Here is a 20,714-nt window from a genome sequence, read left to right on the forward strand (position 1 = left end):
TATTAAATGTGCTACTTTATATAAAGTATTTAAATATAGTGACCAGTAATCAACTTTGACAATAATATAATATACATGTATTATATATTCTGTTAAATAACGTGACAATACCATTATTAAATAGCTAATTATTTAAAATATTTATAAATCTTTACATTTAATTTTGCAGTTTAATTGTAACAATTTCAAATATGCATTAATCTAGCACAGTGCAATTAATCGAATTCTATTACTTACAGTAAATAAATATTTAATATTAAATAAAAAATGATAATTAAATGAAATTAATAGTTATTAATAAATATACGTTTATGCATTTAGTAAATATTTACTTAGAACTATTCAAACAAATATTAATTAAAATTTAGCGTCTCTTTTATATATATATATATATATATATATATATATATGTGTGTGTGTGTGTATAAAAGAAAGATTAGATTAATATATAGCGATAAAATACATAGTTTACAATTTTACCATAGACATGACATTGATTGAGTTGCGATTCTCAGTGAGACGACTTCGATCAAAGTTTAATTAAATCCTACTCACTAGTCAATTAAAGTTTGATTAAACTTGATCGCCGAAGTCACCCTGAAGGATATATTATATATCGAAGAAGCTTATTTCGCAGTTCGTCTCGTTGACGGTAAAAAAAAAAACATACAACTCGCTAAAAGATTTCGTGAAGCGGAATTGGACTTAGGTGGCGTTTCGCGTTCGTCGCTCTCGCCAGCGGTCGTTCTCCACGTTCTCCTCGATTTCCATTCCACCGATCTTCGGCACCTAGGAAGTTTCTTCCGCACATGCTGCCGCCTGCCGCTCCGCGGTCGCGTTAAACCGCTGATCGAGTATCTGCTTCGTCGAGTGATGGGGAACACGCGTCGCGACGAAGAAAGATGCGGGGTGCCAGGAAAAAAAAGAAAGCCAGCCGTTGAGTAGTCACCAGGTCGAGCATGCGGTCAGTCGAGAGAGACGTTGCGTCGGTTTTCGCGAATAATCGGCACGTATATATACCTATACATCTACGTGTATTGAGAAGGAAAAAGAAAGGGAGAGGGAGAGAGAGCGAACGAACCGCGCGGCGGCGAGTTGGGCGCGTTACGTCGTCGATGTGTGCGACCAGGTGATTGAAGAAACACTCCCTCCCTTCTCTCTCTTTCGTTCACACACTCTCTCTCTCTCTCCCTCTCTCCCACCCTCGTGCTATCTCTCTCTCTTTCTCCCCCCCTCTCGCACCTATTCCGACTCACACACTCTCTCTTCGGTATATAACCTCAAACCGTCGGCGAGTTCGTGTCGCGTCGTCCGACGTTCCGCGCCGTGTATGTTTTCGGTCACGGCTGAACCGAGTTCCGGATGTGCGTGGCGCGGTTCCTGCCATCGCAGCGGGTGTTAATGAGCTCCGGCGGTTTCTCACCACATGACACTCGTAAGTACATTCCTGTCATCGGTTCTTTTTTTTTCCTTTCTTTCGCCCCCGCCTTCCCGCCTTCCTCTTTGCCCCTTTTCGCCGTCCTCGTGGACTCGTGCCCCGCGATCGCCGCGCGTCCTCGACGAGCTTTTTTTTTCCCCTCCCCGTGCCGGGTGTTCGCGGCCTTCGCCGTCGGCGGTCGGCACCGATAAATCCCTCCCCGGCGAAATTTTCGCGCGTGCCGGCGGCGTGAATTCCGGCCGGAACTCCGCGCGTACTTTCGGACGGAAACGTTGAGGATACCTCCGCGCGTCTCTCCGGTGAGGGTTTTTTTTTTTTTTTTACGATCGCACACGACGTATCTGCTTTTCTTTTTCTCCCTTTCTCGGAACATAGGAATTTCATTTCACGCAGAGCGACATCTCCGTTCGTGTATGTTACCCGTTATCCTCGGGATGTTGCTTTTGGAATGCCGCTTTTAGATCGCGCCGAGCTGTTCAAGTTGAAGTACACCAAAATCGGAAAACGTATCTATTTTAAGTGAAACAAAAACGATTGGAGCGAACCCTTCCATCTATTTCAAGTAAAGAATGTGGGTGTCCTTTTGGCGGTGATATACTTTTGACTTTTTGAAGTCTATGCTTTTCTTCTTCGATTACTGTTTTTGTTTTTCATCGTTCCATTTTCGAGAAGTAAAGGTTAATTATTAATATTCATTATTGATCTGTATTAATATTTAATCGTGTACTGTTACTTTAGGAGTGATTTCGATCTAACTTCAATTAATTTGTCATTAAGATCTGTCTGTTAAGATCTATTAATACGAATGGAATTGTTAGTTGTTTATTATTTGACATGAAAAAAAATTTATTAACATTCATTTCTATCAAGATAATAGATTAACTTTAATCTCGGTTGAATTTGTTTTGTTTGATCTTTTTTTAGTTTTATGAATTAGAAAAAAAAGAAAGAATCAGCACATGTTTGTTAACTCGAAATTGATTATTAATTCTTTATCGTTTGACATATGAAAAAAAAGATTAATGCCGATTCCCACCAATAATTAACTTTGATCTCAGTTCAACTTATTCTTTATTTTTTTCTAGTGTTAAAAATTAGAAAATGATGGAAGGTGAATTGAATCAAAATTAAAGTTAATTTGCATTGGTGAAAACGGAAATAAAGGGCGACGAATTATGTAGTCAGAAATTTCGAATTATTCTGTTGATCGAAGATTTAATTAATCACTTCATATAATTCGCTAATAAACGATTTCCGTTTTCCTCGAGTTTAAATACTTAAACGCACGAAAATGATTTCACGTCATTTTTCGTGCGCGTATTTTTTTCAAACGAAAGTTTCGGGCTTTCGATCCCACGATGATCGGCGATCTCTCTATTGAACAAACGACAAGTAATTAGGACCGGTCGACCACACGTTCGGTGCTAAATGACACGCTAAATGAATGAGAATGCGAGACTTTGTGCCCGCGATGAAAAAATACACATGTGTTTTTTTCATAACGATCCGACTTGCGCGATATTCCACGACGTGTGCGGGCTTCCGATGAGCACGTGCTACTTTTGTGTAAATTGTACAAGGTTTGTTGCGAAAGAAAATAATTATCTAGGATGACTCGGAAATCAATAATATCGTATACACAGGGTGTTCTGAGTTGTTTGACCAAGGTATATATACACGTATACGCTGGGCTCCTGCTTAGTTATAGCACTGTTCCTGCCCTTTTCGCTTGATATCACAACAGACAAACATACAGAAAATTAATTTTATATGTATACAGAACGGTGTTTTCCAGGGAATTCGATTAGACGCACTAGTGCGCGTTGTTGCATGTTAAAACCGTTATATACGGATTTTTTGTTTAGGTGTAAAAATTAAATGCAAATATTTCGAATTATAAAATGCACATTTTTAAACAATATAATATAGAGCTAAGAACCAATTCAGGGTATATGTGAGTAACAATATTATTGTAAGCAATCTAAAAACGTACGAACGTTTCGACTTCTATTGGGTCCTTCTTAATGTTAAAAAATAAATGTAAATGTTACCGGTAACTGTGCAAGATGTTCAATATATAAAAAGCGCATTGTATATTCGCATGTTGGAAAGAATAATTATGGCAAGATACGGATTCAATCAGCTTTCCATCGGAACTTATTGTTAATCTATTCCAGAAGTCATATAATCGTATGAAGTCCGTAAGCTTTCTCTCAAATTTACAATAGGTTGGTTCAATGAAATTAATGTAATAAATTAATGTAATAAATTAAAGATACGTACATCCTTCATATTCTTTTTGCAATTACTGATTAACATTCGAACATCCAAATTAATTTAAAAAAATATATGTATATAAATTGAGTATTGAAAGCAATTATATAATACAGAGATATCAAAACGGGTCTTAATACTGTCGAACTCTGAGAGTAATGTAATATTGTTTTGTTACATCTTAAAATTCGACAGTATTAAGACTCATTTGATATCTCTGTATTATATAATTACTTTCAGTACTCAATTTATATTTTTTTGTTTTTTTTTTAAATTAATTTATGAATGTTCGAATGTTAATCAACAGTTGCAAAAAGAATATGAAGGATGTATGTATCTTTATATTAATTTCATTAGGACCAACCTATTGTAAATTTGAGAGGAAGCTTACGGTATTATAGACTTCATACGATTATGTGACTTCTGGAAAAGACTAATAACAAGTTCCGATAGGAAACTGATTGAATCTAGGCCGTATCTTGCCATAATTATTCTTTCCAATAGCGAATACACATGCGCTTTTTATATATTGAACATCTTGCGTAGTTACCAGTAACATTTAAATTTATTTTTTAACATTGAGAAGGATCTAATAGAAATCGAAACGTCTGTAAACGTTTTTAGATTGCTTACAATAATATTGTTCTCATTATTCTGAGTTGTTCTTAGTCTATATTATATTGTTTAATTTATTTAATTATTGGAATTGTTATTATTTATTGATTTTTAATACACATTTTCCCTAATAATACAATGAAATGTATTGAATATTTGGCGATTTAATCTATTTCTATATTAAACACATGTTTTTACGTCAATCTTACGGCTTTAATGTGCATCAAAATAGCTAAAGTACATCAAATCGAATTTGCTATTAACGTGCAGATATTGCCTCGGGAACAACTTTAATACAGAAAGAATTATTTTTGAAGTATCTAAAAATTTAGATAGTCAGTAGAGTCCGACCGAAATTTTGGTTTTGGTTTCTGTCAGTTTCGATAATTTTAGTGCTCGGAATTAGTTACCCATTTCGAGCAGATTCCTGAGGCGACCCCCCCATTACCACTCGAGACTCGGCGGCCGAGGTCACGTGACGCTGTGCCCCAGGAACGTTGCGATACAAAAAGTATGCTGGGAGCATATCTTCCGGCAAATATCATTAAAATATTTTCTTTCCTACATGATTTTAATATTAAAATTTTTTATTATTAACATATTATGTGTATATTCTACAATAATAAGCAATAATATAGTATTACGACGTAATTACAGTATTATAATAATTGCTTACTATATTATTGCTTATTATTATATTATTGTAGAATATACACATAATATTTTAATAATAAAAAATTGAAATATTAAAATAAAAATCATGTAGGAAAGAAAACATTTGAATGATATTTGCCGGAAGATATGCTCCCAGTATACTTTTTGTATCGCGACGCTCCTGGGGCATAGCGTCACGTGGGCTCGGCCGCCGAGTCTCGAGTGGTAGTGGGGGTCGCCTCAGGAATCTGCCCGAAATGGGCAACTAATTCCGAGCACTCTAAAAAATCGGAGTTTCGGTTTGATTTCAGTTTCGGTTGAAATTAAGAGAAAATTTCGGTAAGTAAATCGAAACTACAAATTGCATCGCGCCGGCGAGTATTCGACAAACTATGTTCTTTACTGAAAAAAAATTACGTCAAACAAAATTACATAACGAAATTATGTAATTAAAATAAGTAAATCACGTATCGGATTGTTCCAAATCAGTACGTGATTTTTTTTAAATTACGTATTGTAATTTTAGATTTTAAATAAATGATATTAAAACTAATTTCATCTATTATGTGATTTTATATTTATCGAATTTTAAAGAATTGAATGATAGAAATAGAAGAAAAAAAAGCATTATGTGACTTTTCAAATTACGTAATTTAAAAAATTACGTACTGGTTTGAAACAATTCGTTACGTGATTTATTTATCTTAATTACATGATTTCGTTTGGTGACGTGATTTTTTTCAATAAGATTATCGTCGACTAATCGATGTCAATTGCTATAAAAATAAACTGCGCTGTCTCTTCCTTCTTTATCCTTTTTTATTCACCAAATTGCTATCATGTCTAGTACTTGAATTATGAATATTAATTATTGCTTATAATTTATAGGAAATTCTTTATAATTTAAGGAATAATAAGATATTAATAACATCTGATTTTTATAAGAATACATAAATTTTACATAGTTCAATTTTCAATGATTTTCTGAAAATCATATGATGTTTGTAAGATGTTTATCCAAAAATTTCGGTTTCGACCGGAGGCAAAAAAGTAGTTTCGAATAGATTCTAGTAAACAGATCTAAAAATAATTTTGCTGGGCCATTAAAGTAATTTTGTAGGAAATTCAAACGCGACAAATAATGCTATAAAAACTTTTGACATTCTAGCAAACAACTTGAATGTACTGCATAATTATTTTAGTCCATTATTTTTAAATTTGTATACAGCTAAATTTTCATGAACTTCAACAAAATCATTCTTTTCATGAACAAATTTGATTTGGATTCTTTTACAGGAAAATTATCATACAATTTACATAAAATTATTATTATATAAGAACTATTTTTTTCAGTTATGTAAAATATACAAAATTATTAAAAAGAAATTAGAATAAATGTTAATATTTACTGTTATATTCATTTCTTATACACATATTATAATGATTACACTTATATTTTAGAATGATATTTTAAAATAATCAATAATTAATTATATATTATATTATATTAATTATTCTAATATCTATTCTGTTCTATTATTCTGTTATATGTATGTGTGTGTGTGTGTGTGTGTGTGTGTGTGTGTGTATATATATATAAAATGTAAATTATTATTATTTATGTATCTTTTTGCAAGTTATTAATTTCAGATATTATATTTAATGATTGTTACGCTTTGTAAATATCATTTCTTTGCAGCTACTTTGATTCGATAAGGCACGTTTTTTTTCGCGTGAAGATAAGATTCCTCATAGAATGTGTTTAACAAATAATAACAATGTAGGTTTCTAATGCATAGAATACACTTTCTAAATTCAAAAGAAATATCTTCAAAATTAAATAACAAAAAAAAATTTAATAATGAAAAAATCAGTTAATACAGTTCTAATACAGTTTTTTGTCGCATAATACGATTTTAATTATTATAATATATCAATACGAAATGAATGATTTTGTTGAAGTATCTAAAAATTTAGCTGGATCTGAAAATAATTTTGTTGGACCATCTATTATACATATATTCTATTATTATTATATGTATAATAAATAATTACGTAGTAATTTCAAGCAATGCTGCAAAAAATTTTCACATTCTAGTAATCAGTTTGAGCGCGCCTTATATTATTCAACAAAATTGTTTTTAGATCTATATATAGGGTATCCGGCAAATACGCCACGATGATATTTACGCCGCAGAAGTAAGAAAAACAATAGGAAGGAGTAGGAGTAATTTTCCTGCAATTACTTTATTAATGCCTTTATGTTATATTAATATAGTGTTACAGTATATAGTGATTTCAGTTTCTTACTGTTAATAATGAAATTATTGTGAATTGAATCGATTTGTCACTGTGTTAAGTAGCACCAAATTATAAAAATAAATTATAATCTACATAAAATAATTGTAATAATTGTAGGACGTGCAAAAGACTTAGTGATACATGAGTATATAGTAAAGCATGTTGTAACAAAATACAAGTACTTTGTTCTTGTATTCTTTGTTTAATTTGTTGTCTTGTACATCTCACCTGTTTGGGATATACAGCTTTTTTAACGGGCGAGATTTAAAATCTAAAAAAGCTATATATCCCAAACAGGTGAGATGTACAAGACAAAAATACAAGATAAAATCGGGCCTAAAACATACAAAGTACGCAGATTGAATTCAGTGTATTAAATGCAATAAAATATGTACCTGAAATATGTACCTGAAATATGTATCTGAAATATGTACCTCATGTCATAACACTTATAATACATGTGGGAAGATTGTAATTATTATTTAGTACTTCATATACATATTTATCATTCTTATTCCTTAATAAAATTTTATAAACGCATTTTATAAGTTATTGTGTCATTTTATTTATTTATATGCATTATTTGTAAAATTTCTCATGAGCTGTACATATCCTTCCTCTCCCTATGAATAGTTATATATCCCATCCCTATGGGATATACGGCAAAAATGCAAGAGCTTACAAAAGTTTATTTTTTAATACGAAATATAAATATTTCAGATTTCTAATATTTTTTTTATAATAGTAGACAGTACAAAGTTTTTACTGATATAGTTCGTTTATTTTAAACATAGTAAATAATACTTAATAAATTAAGTTTTTTGATAGATGCGGCGTATATACCAGAGTTACCCATCCAAATTTTTATATACTTCAGTAAAACCATCCTTTCTGTAAAGCAGATCTGTAATACTAAAAAAAGAACAAAATGAAAAGGTTTTTAATTGAGTTCAACGTCTATAACATGCTAAGAATTTTGATACTTGTAAGACATTTCTTAGATCGCATTCAGGGAAAGTCGACACGTGTATTCAATTTCTTTTTTCGTGTATATTGAAAAGAGAATACATTTCGTGCGGGTTTACGCGTAGCATTAGAACTTTAGAGCACTATGAATAAATCATGGCGACGCAGGAATGGCCGGAGGAATTTTTTCCTCCAAACTTTCCACTCGAAAATTCAATTTTTTAAGGGGCCGCCGCGAAAATTTCAGTTCAACATTGTGCTTTCGCGTACGGTTGCTCTTTGAAGGGACGCTATCACACTTTGTCATAGATATATATTATATTAAAAGCCCTTTTGTACATGACATGAAATGAAGTATTCGCGACAGTATACTCGCGTGACATTGATTCAAGAAGGGCCAGCTAAATAATAACTCATTGAGATATCTAGTAATATAAACTTGCCTTATAATTAACTTGCCTCATTTTTTTTAATCAATGAGTTGAGTGTGATTAAAGTTCAGAGCGATTATCTAATATTATCGTATTTTAATTTAAGGACTGCTACTGGTTACACCCAAATGATTATTAAATGGATTATTAATTTTACGGTAAATTAAATATATTATTTTAAAAAAGAAGATCGTTTTGATATCTTTACTTAGGTAATCTTTTTAAATTACAGTTGTACAAATATTTTGCCAACAGTTCTCATTCTTATATGTCATATATGTTTCATCGAGTTCTTCTTTATTTACGACACAACCAAGGACACACATACGTATAAAAACGAAAACTGAAATTGAAGTTCATATTTTCAATCAACCACACGGAAAGCTGCAACATTATTTCTTTTAGAAATATTTTTAAAGTTTACTTCGTAAAGTTAGAATGAATTCATTTCCCTGCTTAAGGTGAAATAACATACATCTTCAACTTCCTTTTCTCACATATTTCTTTACTTTTTTGATCTAAAATTATCTAAAACAAAAATAATGAAATTATCTTTTTAAAGTGGAACTGTTTCTATAGAAATAAAAAAATCTTTTTTGAAGAATTTTAGATCCACCTCTTTGATCGTTCTATATCGAAAAGCAATGATTTCTATCATAAAAAAATAATATATATACAGGGTGTCTGGAAATAATCATCAAATATTTCATGGGCAGGTAGAGAGGACTAAACTGAGTCGAAAAGTCCTCTACCATTTTGCAATTTTCGCAATAGTTATTAACTTTTTAATACTGCATTTTCTCATTTTTCACATGAGAAAATACGGTATTAAAAAAGTCTGAAAAAATTCTGAAAAAATTCTTAGAACTTTATGAGAAGAAAATAAATGATTTTTATCTCTTGCAGCTTTTCTATAAAGTTGATAGTATTTGAGTAAAAAATTATTCAAGACCAATATTTGGCAATTTTTAGTAATTAATATCTTGTTAACTATTGCGAAAGTTGCAAAATGGTAGAGGACTTTTCGACTCAGTTTAGTTCTCTCTATCTGCCCATGAAATATTTGGCGATTATTTCCAGACACTCTGTATAAAAGTATTTTCGGATTTTCTTTCTTCTTATGCCACTCCTGGCAGCCGCCGTTCTGGTGCCGGGTTGTTTGGCAACGAATGTAGAACCTAAGAGATAAAGGGTGTGCGTCATCACCCAGTTTCAAACGATTCAGACGAGTATGGAAAATTCATCGATGTCGTCGTCGACGTCGTCGTCGACGTCGATGTTGTTGTTGTCGGTGATGTGTAATTTTTTTCTCGCGTACGTGGATGAATGCGGCGTAATTTTCCTCGACTGATCTAACGTGCCTTTGAGGGTCGGCAACCTAAGGGCGTATTAAAGGGTGTACTACGAATGATCGCACGTGAATCCTCCGTTTTTACGCACGATTTGCGCGTGCAAATGCTTCTTCGTGTTCTCGATCTTTATTATTTTGTGAATATTTTACAGAATACAATGAGAAATAAATATATGTAAATTTTACAATACTAATACACAAAATATATAATAGCATAAAAGAAAAAAAAATCTCTTTACAAATCTGTTCGATAGCTTGTCAGTCATGTTGCAAAATTCATTATTAAGTTATGTTATTCCATTTTTTATTTCTTTTAAAAGTTGTTTCCTGTAGCTGAACTAATATACATTTTTCGAACTCAAAGTGAAATGGATTCATGTTTGGTATTTGGTGAAAGCGATAAACAGAGTTCTAGAAGAGTAATAAACTAGTGCAGGAATAAAAAACAAATTTTATATTCAAAATTTAACGATCAGTTTTCCCCTCTGCTCTCTTCGTACAGTTAATTTTTTCTGTTTATTTACAGATAATAATAAAAAAATTTATTGTTAGTTCTAAATTTTACGAAAGTAAAACATGTGATATTATTACATATATTTTAAACAAAAATAAAGTAACAAGTTGATAAAAAGAAATATTTAGGTTTATTATTTGTTAATGAGTTTTTAAATATAGCACTTTATTTTTGAGCTATAGAGAGCATTAAAAGTTAGAAATTAATATTACTGTTTATGAAATTAAAGAAAGCTCAGGAGGAAAACCTTTATATCTTTGCGAAGTAATTTTCCCACTTACATCGCAAGACGTCTGCAGCCAAACTTACGTGAGAAAAAATTCCAGAAGAGCTTATTGATTTGATTTTCAAGTGTTAAGACTAGCGTAATATGTGTCAGTGCATGAACTCACGGGATCGATAACACCGACTCCGAAACCAATGATTCAAGGATCAAGACAGTCAATCAGTTCTTGTGTGCGTAGTATTCCGTTTACTCTGGCGATAGTGACGATGTGGATATCTGTATTATTGTAAAATCTCGTCTTGAACCGGGGCGTAACATATCGTGTGTTTAATCAGCTTCTGACTAAGCCTCCGCCCTACGAAAACTAATCCGACTTCTAATTACGATACGGACGTATAATTGGAACTCAACGATAACGAAATCGCACTCGCGTGTTTTCGCGATCGTTCCTCACCAGTTGAAATGATTTAGTTGCGCGAAAGTAGAATTACCATTTTGCTTTACGAATATTAGAGCGTGAACTGACCGCGTATGCAAGCCGCACAGCACTTCTGGCCTAATCGCTTACAAGTCGCCTAATTACTTGCTAATCTCTGTAAATGAGGTCAAGTGAGGAAGATGAATTATTCCGAAACCACATTACCGCAACTGCGATTAGTTATAATCCTATAAATTAACTCTCGAACGATGAGTATTATTCGCCATGCTTTATAAAAAAAAGGGATCAATTGCATTACCGAATAAGATCATTAAGATGAATTTCTGGTTGAAAATTAATGGAGCAGAAAATTCTGATCATATTAATAAAAAATCTATTTTAATTAGAATTTTAATAGATTTAATTAATTGAATAAGGAGCATATAAGCCAACACTGGTTATTATTTGCGAATAATGTCTTCATAAATTTATTTGTACATGACTAATATATAAATAAACGTTTTCTTTATTGTTTCGATCTAAATAAATTTATGAAGACATTACTCGCAAATAATAATCAACTTATATGCTCCTTATTCAATTAATTGGATTTAATTTCAAAGCCACTTCATATCATTATTTTTAATAGGTTTATCAAAAAATTCTGATTTGTTCATTTTCAACTAAAGTTACAATTAACCATGTGATTAATGCAGACTTTTTCAATACAAATAAGATAAATTATCAGTGATTATCGTATCTTTTTGTTATCTTACGTGGCATCGAGTTTCAGATAGAATCGAGTGGGCAGTAAAAAAAGCGAGATAATGTCCGGATTAATTTTAGTACGTTTATTACAGATTAAATATTTTTATGGAACGAATTAAATTTTTATCTCTTGTTTATTTTGAATAAAGATTAACGTGTGATCTGTCCGTTTCGCAATAAGAAGATAATTATGAAAGCGCGAATAGCCGTGCTTTTCAAGCGAGATGTTCTATCTTTGATATTGCATGTTGTGCCCATTACAGCAATACGAGCCGTATGAAATGGATTATCTCGATTAAATACGAGGCTTCTTGTTCATAGCTTATGCAGATTGCCGTACATCTGCTTAGGAAACGTAACAACGCAACAAACATATCGATATTGATCGATATTGACTGATATTGCACAGTCGACATCCCTCAGGCATTAGCATCCTAGTGCACGTTCTTGATATTCGATTTCACATACGTGAGAAGACGGAGGAAGTTAGAAATAGATACTTTAAAGTGTTTTCAGTCTATTGGCTGGGGCTTAATTCTCTTCCAATATAGAACTGTATCTACGTAATAAGATAATGGAACATACAGCACATATATCAACACACATACTATATACAAAAGCATGTACTAGCCTTGTTTCACCGTTGAAATTGAAAAATTCATCTACAAATGATGTTTATCGGTCTTGGATTGACATATCAAGTTCATAACGGCCTTGACTACAGTCAAACAACAAATCGATCTAACCACTTTTTAGTCTTAATGACATGCCGGCGTTCTAATAGACACTAAGTAAGCTACTTTCAACGATGTGAAATAATGAATTCATCACGTGCTAATCGACCGTCGCTATTCGTTCATGAACTTTTTGTGTCCTTGACGTACAGCTGAAAAATATATAGTACAAGTTGCTTCGAAATTATAGTTGTGTAGTATGAAGCACGTCACATCTCATCACAACTCGTGCTGTATGTTTGTCATTAAACATTACAAAAACTCAGAACTCCATATATATGATCTCATTTAAATATAATTTTTATTAACTTTGATAAGAGAATGAAAGATAGTCTATATAGCTTACAAACTGTAGAATAATGTATAATGTCTATCAAAGATGCTTTTTTTTATAGTAATAAGAAAATGGAGAAATGATAAACGAAATGATAAGACGATATAAAAATAACTGTGCATAATACTCGATGACGTAAATTGTTGCAACGTAAATTTTTAATGCTTAATGTCATGATGTTGATAAATGATAAATTCAATATATTAATACATAGTTTATTGCTACATCTATAGAAAAGATTTCCAGATCCAATATATATATATATATACTCTTTTATCTATCATAAAATAAGATTTATATTTATTGTTAACAGAGGAATATTTTAAATGGAAAATTCTCAAATCTAGAATAAAATGATCTTGGTTTCGTGCCAAATGTTGTGGCAGCAGCATCGTGCGTTGTAATATCAGATAAAGATTTGTTCTAAGAATATGTAGACTTAAATTTGCATGCGTTACTTTTGCCTGCAAGTCAATCTTATTTAGTTTGAAGAAGAAAAATCGAAATTATTAATCCAGTTTTAATATTGTTTTTTGTGTAAAGTTGTGGTAAGATTACGTACACTAAAAATATTTTTTATCTTGTTATCAGAAGTCCTTTTTGAAAAGGTATTTTTAATTTTTGGATAAAAAAAAATATATTTCAAGTTATGATTAATTCGTCGTTGTCAAATATCATATTCTACGTTTAAATTGAGTGGGATAAGATTGCCATATCTATACTGGTAGATTACAGAAGCTAACAGAAAAGTTGAGTAACAGTTGTCGCGTGTTTGCACTCGGAATTAGTACTCTCGTAAGTCTACGAATATACCATTGTTATGTTGTCCTGGCTTGTTAAAAAGAAACTTTTATCGATTTTCCTACAGAGTCACTTTTGCAATTTATACGAATATTGTTGTGAGAGTTCATCCGCGGTTTTCGAGGAAAATTAGTTTTACAATTTAATTCGATTTTATAATTTAACTTAAGCGAATTCCCTATGCATATAATTTAAAGAGCATACCAAAGGGTAATTTTATTATATTAATTTTATCGAGCATATTGAGATTTTTTCGAATTATTTTAGTTCTATAACTTCAGTAATAAGCAGCATCTTTATACATTTCTGATTTTATTATTGTAAATGCAAATATTTTAATTGTTTACTGCATACTTGATAAAAATATGTATTTTATATAACGTAATTTCAATCTTAAGCTTTCTCGGACATTATCAAGCAACATTAAAGGATTTCTACAAATGTTATGTGCAGATGCTATAGCTTTCGTAAATATTTAAGTTTTTCAATTCATAATAATTTAAAATGTTTTAATACTTTTCCTTCTAAGTGAATTTTTTTTAAATTCTTGTATTTCCTTGTCTGTTTTATCATCAACTTATCCAAATATTTATAAAATTATTATTTTGAAGTACAAAGTATATCGTTATTTATTATGAACAGTCTGAAGTGTGTAAAGAAACACTGTTAGAATTAATATATTGTAATTTCGCACGTAGATATTTGCTTTTAGTTTGTGTACTAAATTTGCTTATCGATAAAATTATACTTATCAGATAATAAAAATCTAAATGATCTCGAGATAAATCATCGAATCAGACTCTTAAAATCGTCTTCTCTTAAAGATTTACCGGTGTCGATAGCTAGTTATACGTTATGCCTCGTGTGCGGCTCTTCGTAGTTTAGTCATTGATTCGTGTGGGAAACTTCTTGCGAACAGCATTATTTAATACTTTTTAACTTTGCAATTTCATACACAACACACATACACACACACACACACACACACACACACACACACACACAACTTTGAGCAAGTGGAATTATTATTGTTTATAAAATTTTTAAAACTCGTACTCTCCTTGGATGTGCGTGTGTGAAATTGATATAAGGTAACCAGACTTTATATGATCTATTTAAATATCGTAATATTTTTCTAATTTTTTGCTGATAATATAAGCCTAAAATTGAAAATTGATAGTTTTAAAAGAAAAACCATTTCTCTGAACTTAAAAAAAATTACGAGACATTTGCAAATATTTACATGAGTGCAGTGAAGATTTCAGAAAAAGTAGTATTTAGAGCATGTAATAAGAACTAATATGACCTAAGTATATGTTTTCCTCTTTTTCGTAAAAAAAAAAATGTTCTAGAAGCAAATAATGATCCAAGTTACTTTTATAAAATTATAAGGTAAATATATATTATATATAGATTAAAGAAGAGGACTGGGCTCCAATGATCTATAATTAGAGGAATCATATTATGTAAAAAAAAAATCCAATATAAGTTCATTAAAAAATGGCGATAACTTTTATATAAACCTTGAAAAATTGTTTTTTTTTTTTCAGAAATTAAATTTCGTTATTTGCACCTTCCTGAGTGCTTTTTTGTATGTAATTGTGAATTACATAACTTTTTTAATAACATATACTTTGCATACCAACAACTTTTGTCTAAAATGTTTTTCAGTATTTTGCACATTTTTCAAGAATATTTACGGCATTAAAATGGAACATTCTGTATAATTAATAAATATATAATTAATACATAATTAAATATTTTATTATATAATTTATATATATATATATATATATATATATACACATACATACATACATACATATATAAATATATATAAATTAATAAATAGTAAAACCCAGGTCAATGCATTAAATGAGTTATAATTAGGTGCTATATTTAGTATACTAAATAATACTTATTAATCACAAATTATAATTTTCCGACGATAAGTTTCAACGGTACGTTCCGATTATACTTAGTCCTCGTCAACCGCACAAATACTCAAATATCTAATTATATTAACATATTATGAGGATCATATCATATTCGAGTACAATAAATAATATAACAGATTTCCAAGAATTATCTCACCTTCGTGTTACAAAGGACGGTATATTGCAACTATATCATATGTAGTCAAACTTGATAAAAATTTGTTGAAATTTATCAGAAAATTATAATTTATGATTAATAAATATTATGTAGTACATCTAACTATAACTCGTTTAATGTATTGATCTGGATTTTACTATTTATTAATTTGTTGTAAATTATACGAGCGAAAAGAATTGATATTATTTATATTGTAAATATATATATATATATATATATATATATAATATATACATATATATTTTACGATCAAAAATTTTATAGCGCTTTCTAAAATAAAAATTTATAAAATTCTCATAATATTATAATATGTAAAAACTAAAAAAACATTCTCACTGTTGTTTCCTAGTATTAGTCATATTTATCGTCTACTCTAATTGTTAGTTTTTTATCATATGTCAATTGCTGACCACTTTTCCTGACTATAATTTTCTTTTATCATTGTCTATTTTATTTCTGACGTCAGTAACGTTCTGGGCTATGTTACTGTCCGGCTTCATAGAATTTTATATGTACTGTGTGTTTTCTCAGTGATTATAACAATGAGTAAACACACTTGTTTACTATTACGTTACTTTAATGACTAGATATCTTTAGTTTATCTTTTTTTTTATAAACGTATCTATTACGTTTTATCAAATGACGCCAACGTTCATTTTTCCGATCAGAATCTTCTTGCGGTTAGTTGCGCTTAGGAAGACTAGAACTCATAAGTCGAAACGTTTGCGTGTAATTGTGAATTGCATAATTTTTCACTAATAAACATATACTTTGCATAACTACGGATTCTTGTTGGCTCTTAGTAAGCTCTTAATAAGCTTTTATTAATTACTTTGTTTCTCTTTGTAAATTGTAAAAAGAGGTATATTTTAATGTATATTCTATAAAACTGATACAGTCTACAATAAGGATGTTCATGAGGACCATGAGATACTTGGAACGCACAGGATCTATAATACATGTAATAATCTGTAAAGGTGAGAACAAGTTACCTAATCGAGGATATTCGTATTTTCAGGCAGATGTATATGATGAAAGGGGCTTATTAGTATGCTGGATAAGCGGCGGCTACATGCCTCCGGTACTTCGCCATGCACCCTCATCTTTGTGGTCGTTTTGGCACTAACTGGATGCTTCTCGTTTTGGATTCACATCGATGGTTCAGGATCGCCGATTCCTTACTCCAGCGGCGGTGTGGCCGCGCCAGGATATATCCTTATATTTCCCGGAAACGTCACACCCTCCACGCAGTCCTACTCAATAAACGAACTTCCGTCCGATGATAAATCCACGCTGATCAACATCACGGACTTTAGGTTCATTATGAACCACAATCCCTGTAATCGTACGCAGCCATTGCTGTTAATGTTGGTTCACTCGGCGCCAGGGAATTTTCCGAAGAGGCATGTCGTGCGGGAGACCTGGGGTCAACAAGCGCCGGACGTGACTTTATTATTTCTCGTGGGGTACTCAGAGAAATATCAATCCAAACTCGAGAAGGAGAACGAGAAATACCAAGACTTAATACAGGGAAACTTTCTTGATGCCTACAGAAACATGACCTACAAGCACGTTATGGGATTAAAGTGGGCTACTTATTATTGTCCAAGTAAGAAGCGAACATAATTATGATGTCCACCGTTTTAAAACTTAATTTTATTTATTTTTGGTTTGCGATCATTTCGTTTTTTTTTGTGTTTCATATTAGATATTACAACAATATTATAATGATAATAGCTGATAATAATTGATAATAATTGATATTTGATTGAATAGATTTAATATTGATTTGATTGCGTGCAATTTTTTTTTCTTATAAAGACCATACAATCTTTATCTTTTACTTTTTATATTTTTATTAAAATTACAAGGATATAATATTTATATCTGATTTTGATGTTATTGTTTTTTGTTTCAGGTGCCAAATATATTCTTAAATTAGACGATGACGTTTTTGTTCATTTACCGGCCATGCTGGACTTTCTAACGCATGGCCTTTCGCCGTGGGGTGCAAGACGTCTGATTCTCTGTGATCTTCTGTCGGCTTCCGCAGTGAAGAGATCCTGGCGTTCAAAATGGCGCGTCTCTCCTCGGGAGTATCCCGGTAGACTTTATCCTGCATATTGTGCTGGATGGGCGATCCTATACTCTCCCGATAGTGTATTTATACTGTACCGCGAGGCTCAGAAAGAGCCGTACTTTTGGATCGATGACGTTCACATTACCGGGACACTGGCTAGGAAAGTAAATTTAACGCAAACCTCATTACACTCTTGGGTGCTTACGACTGAGAGCATGCGGGACCTGCTGTCGAATCCGAACACTCGACGGGATTTTTTGTTCGGGCCTCCGGATCTAACGGAGAACGGAATACGAGCCTTATATAGTCTGGTTACTAAACCACGGCCTAGCAGTGAAAGCCTATTGAATTAAACGTCTAATAGAACAATTTCGTTATACTTGATCGTCGTAACACGAGAACGGCGGAAAGAAAGAGAGATACGAACAGCGAGTGTTCTTATATACTTTCTGCGTATCTTAATTCTATATGCATTGCGATATGCCCTGTACAACAGTTCAACATAAGTGTTCGATTATTTGCACAATATACAAACGCCATATTATGTATGATACGTACGTAATAATGCGTTACATGTGCATATGTGTATATATGTACACACACACACACACACACACACGCATATACACACACATACACACATACACACACAGAGCGCAGCAAACACATATTACGAAATTTACAATTGTCTCAAACAAGAAATGAAACGGGTATAATTTCGATGAATTTCTTTTATTATAGATATTAAGAGACACATAATTGTGTCTCGCGCTAAGTCATGGTCAGAAAACAGCAAAGTGGAAATTTGTACTTATATGCGACTCGTCTAGTGTAGAATACTTCAAATTATCGCATCAGAGTAATGCCTGGACCGACCAAGTTCCTAATATTTGGAAAAGATCCTTGTATCGATTGTTATATTTACATGTCGCAAATAACACATAGGGATCAATATCACTTACTCAAACTTGATGGAATGATACCGGTTTCAATTCCTGTATTTAATTATTATTTATATTCGAAAAATACTCAAATATAGTGTAAATTTACTCAAGATTATATATTTACTTATCTACTAAATTGAAAGGGTTTATTTCTCTATTCGAGACTGTTAATCTATAATCAAGGCTTGTAATTAAACGTTGTTTGAAATAAAATTAATTTTGAAGGCGTGCACAATTTTTTTACGCTTTAGATTTCGGAAATTGTTTAAATTATAATTATATAATTATGACATGGAGTAAACAGTTATTTATAGCACAATTGCCATATCTGATTTTTTATGTACAGATTGTATTACTTTTTTCGTTTTATCGTTATGCAGTACACACGCACACATACCGCACATTTTTACATTTTTGAAATTTTATTTGTATTATTTTTAAATTTCTGCTTTAAAGTTGAGAAAAGATCATTTCGTATAAATTGAAGATATTTATGTAAAATTTTTTGCGAATCCTGTCAATTATATGTATATAAAGTAATAATTATTCAATTTACGCAATAAATTGCTTATGAGCCCTGGTTATTAAGTGATATAAATTTAGTTAAATTTAATATTTTATACAATCTCTAAAATATTAATTTATTATTCTAAAAAGACAAAACATCAGCTATTTTTTTATTTACACTTACAAAAATGCCATAGTATGTATAAATGTGAGAAGGATAATACTAATATTATATTAGTATTGAAAGGCGAAAGTTCTCTACGCGAAACTTACGTGTCTCGAAAACATGCTCCTCTCGCAGTGATAGAAATTTGCGAGTGACGAGCATGTTACTTTTATTGTAAATTTAACGGAAGTTCATCGTGGAACCACATTTGTGAATGCACTTAAACATATTAACGTATTAACAAGCAAATTTTAAGATATTACATTGTTACGCAAGAACATTAACGAGTCGGATTAATATTGTTACGTAGCAACAAGTACAACCCCAAAACAAGGGTCCATTCGCAATTAGATACAGAGATCGCAGATATTTGTCCGTTTTTGAACGTCTATAAATTTTTTATGTAAAAATCGGTTGGTCACCACGATTGTATCCGGTACTATGAAAGTACGTGCCTGTAAACTCAAGTGTGAAAATCATGCTAGCTTTTAGTTACCGTGATTCACTTAAGGTCAATAGTCAACGTGATAACGTTACTTCATTGTACTCTTTTCTTTTTTCATTTGAAATACAACGAATGCGGAATAAAACGCATAATTCTACTCATCAGCACCGTATTGAGAACCGAATTTCCTGTAATGATATTATATAATCAGGAATAAATTCGGGTTCCGTTGTCACTTCAAGTTTTCATTCACAATTTCTGGAACTGAGCTGTATGTGTTTATATTGTATTATAACATAAAGAAATTGATTATTAGTTATTAAAGGATCTCACGCATTATTCCTCTTTGTATATTCTCAGACGTTTTTACTCTACTGAATTTTTCTTTATATTTACCGTGTTATTATGTATCGTTTCCTGAAAGAGGGAAGTATCCTCGCAATACTGTGAAATATTACATAGAATAATTCTTGTGATGGAGTAAATATACTTATAATTTAAATAAATAATGGAATTATTTAAATTACATGGTGTATTTTTTATGTTCATTCTTTGCGTTTATTCTCAGCGTTTATTATCTTCTATAATAATTTTAACTTTTGTAGCAAATCGTAAACTATATTAACTGTATG

The 20,714-nt window shown here is 31.4% G+C and overlaps 1 protein-coding gene and 1 long non-coding RNA gene across 4 annotated transcripts; one reads left to right on the forward strand and one right to left on the reverse strand.

Annotated features, from left to right (window-relative positions):
- The first annotated feature begins 811 nt into the window (after nucleotides 1-811).
- Nucleotides 812-20,608, forward strand: LOC105146194 (beta-1,3-galactosyltransferase 5). 3 transcript variants are annotated; one of them, XM_087403741.1, is made up of 3 exons: nucleotides 812-1,010; nucleotides 16,963-17,549; nucleotides 17,859-20,608. In XM_087403741.1, exons 2-3 carry the CDS (start codon nucleotides 16,991-16,993, stop codon nucleotides 18,371-18,373), a joined length of 1,074 nt encoding a protein of 357 aa, XP_087259867.1. In that variant the 5' UTR covers nucleotides 812-1,010; nucleotides 16,963-16,990; the 3' UTR covers nucleotides 18,374-20,608. The 3 variants fall into 3 exon arrangements, with proteins under 3 accessions (XP_087259867.1, XP_011054601.1, XP_011054602.1); XM_011056299.2 differs by having other exon boundaries at nucleotides 813-1,435; nucleotides 16,959-17,549; XM_011056300.2 differs by lacking the exon at nucleotides 812-1,010 and adding an exon at nucleotides 10,900-11,000 and having other exon boundaries at nucleotides 16,959-17,549.
- LOC147910336 (uncharacterized) lies at nucleotides 1,784-10,938 on the reverse strand. Its single transcript, XR_015544318.1, has 2 exons — nucleotides 10,854-10,938; nucleotides 1,784-10,441 (listed from the first exon to the last, which is right to left on the reverse strand). It is a non-coding gene; the product is annotated as an uncharacterized LOC147910336 (long non-coding RNA).
- Nucleotides 20,609-20,714: the final 106 nt, after the last annotated feature.

The sequence above is a fragment of the Acromyrmex echinatior genome, chromosome 3, assembly GCF_024713525.1.
Source record: "Acromyrmex echinatior isolate Ae372 chromosome 3, ASM2471352v2, whole genome shotgun sequence".
Taxonomy (NCBI): domain Eukaryota; kingdom Metazoa; phylum Arthropoda; class Insecta; order Hymenoptera; family Formicidae; genus Acromyrmex; species Acromyrmex echinatior.

What these genes read in the sequence shown, in the direction of transcription:
- LOC105146194 (XM_087403741.1), top strand. Translation starts at nt 16,991, where the DNA reads ATGCTGGATAAGCGGCGGCTACATGCCTCCGGTACTTCGCCATGCACC. An exon ending in GGCTACTTATTATTGTCCAA is followed by an intron (nt 17,550 to 17,858) that starts GTAAGAAGCGAA and finishes TTTTTGTTTCAG; the next exon opens with GTGCCAAATATATTCTTAAA.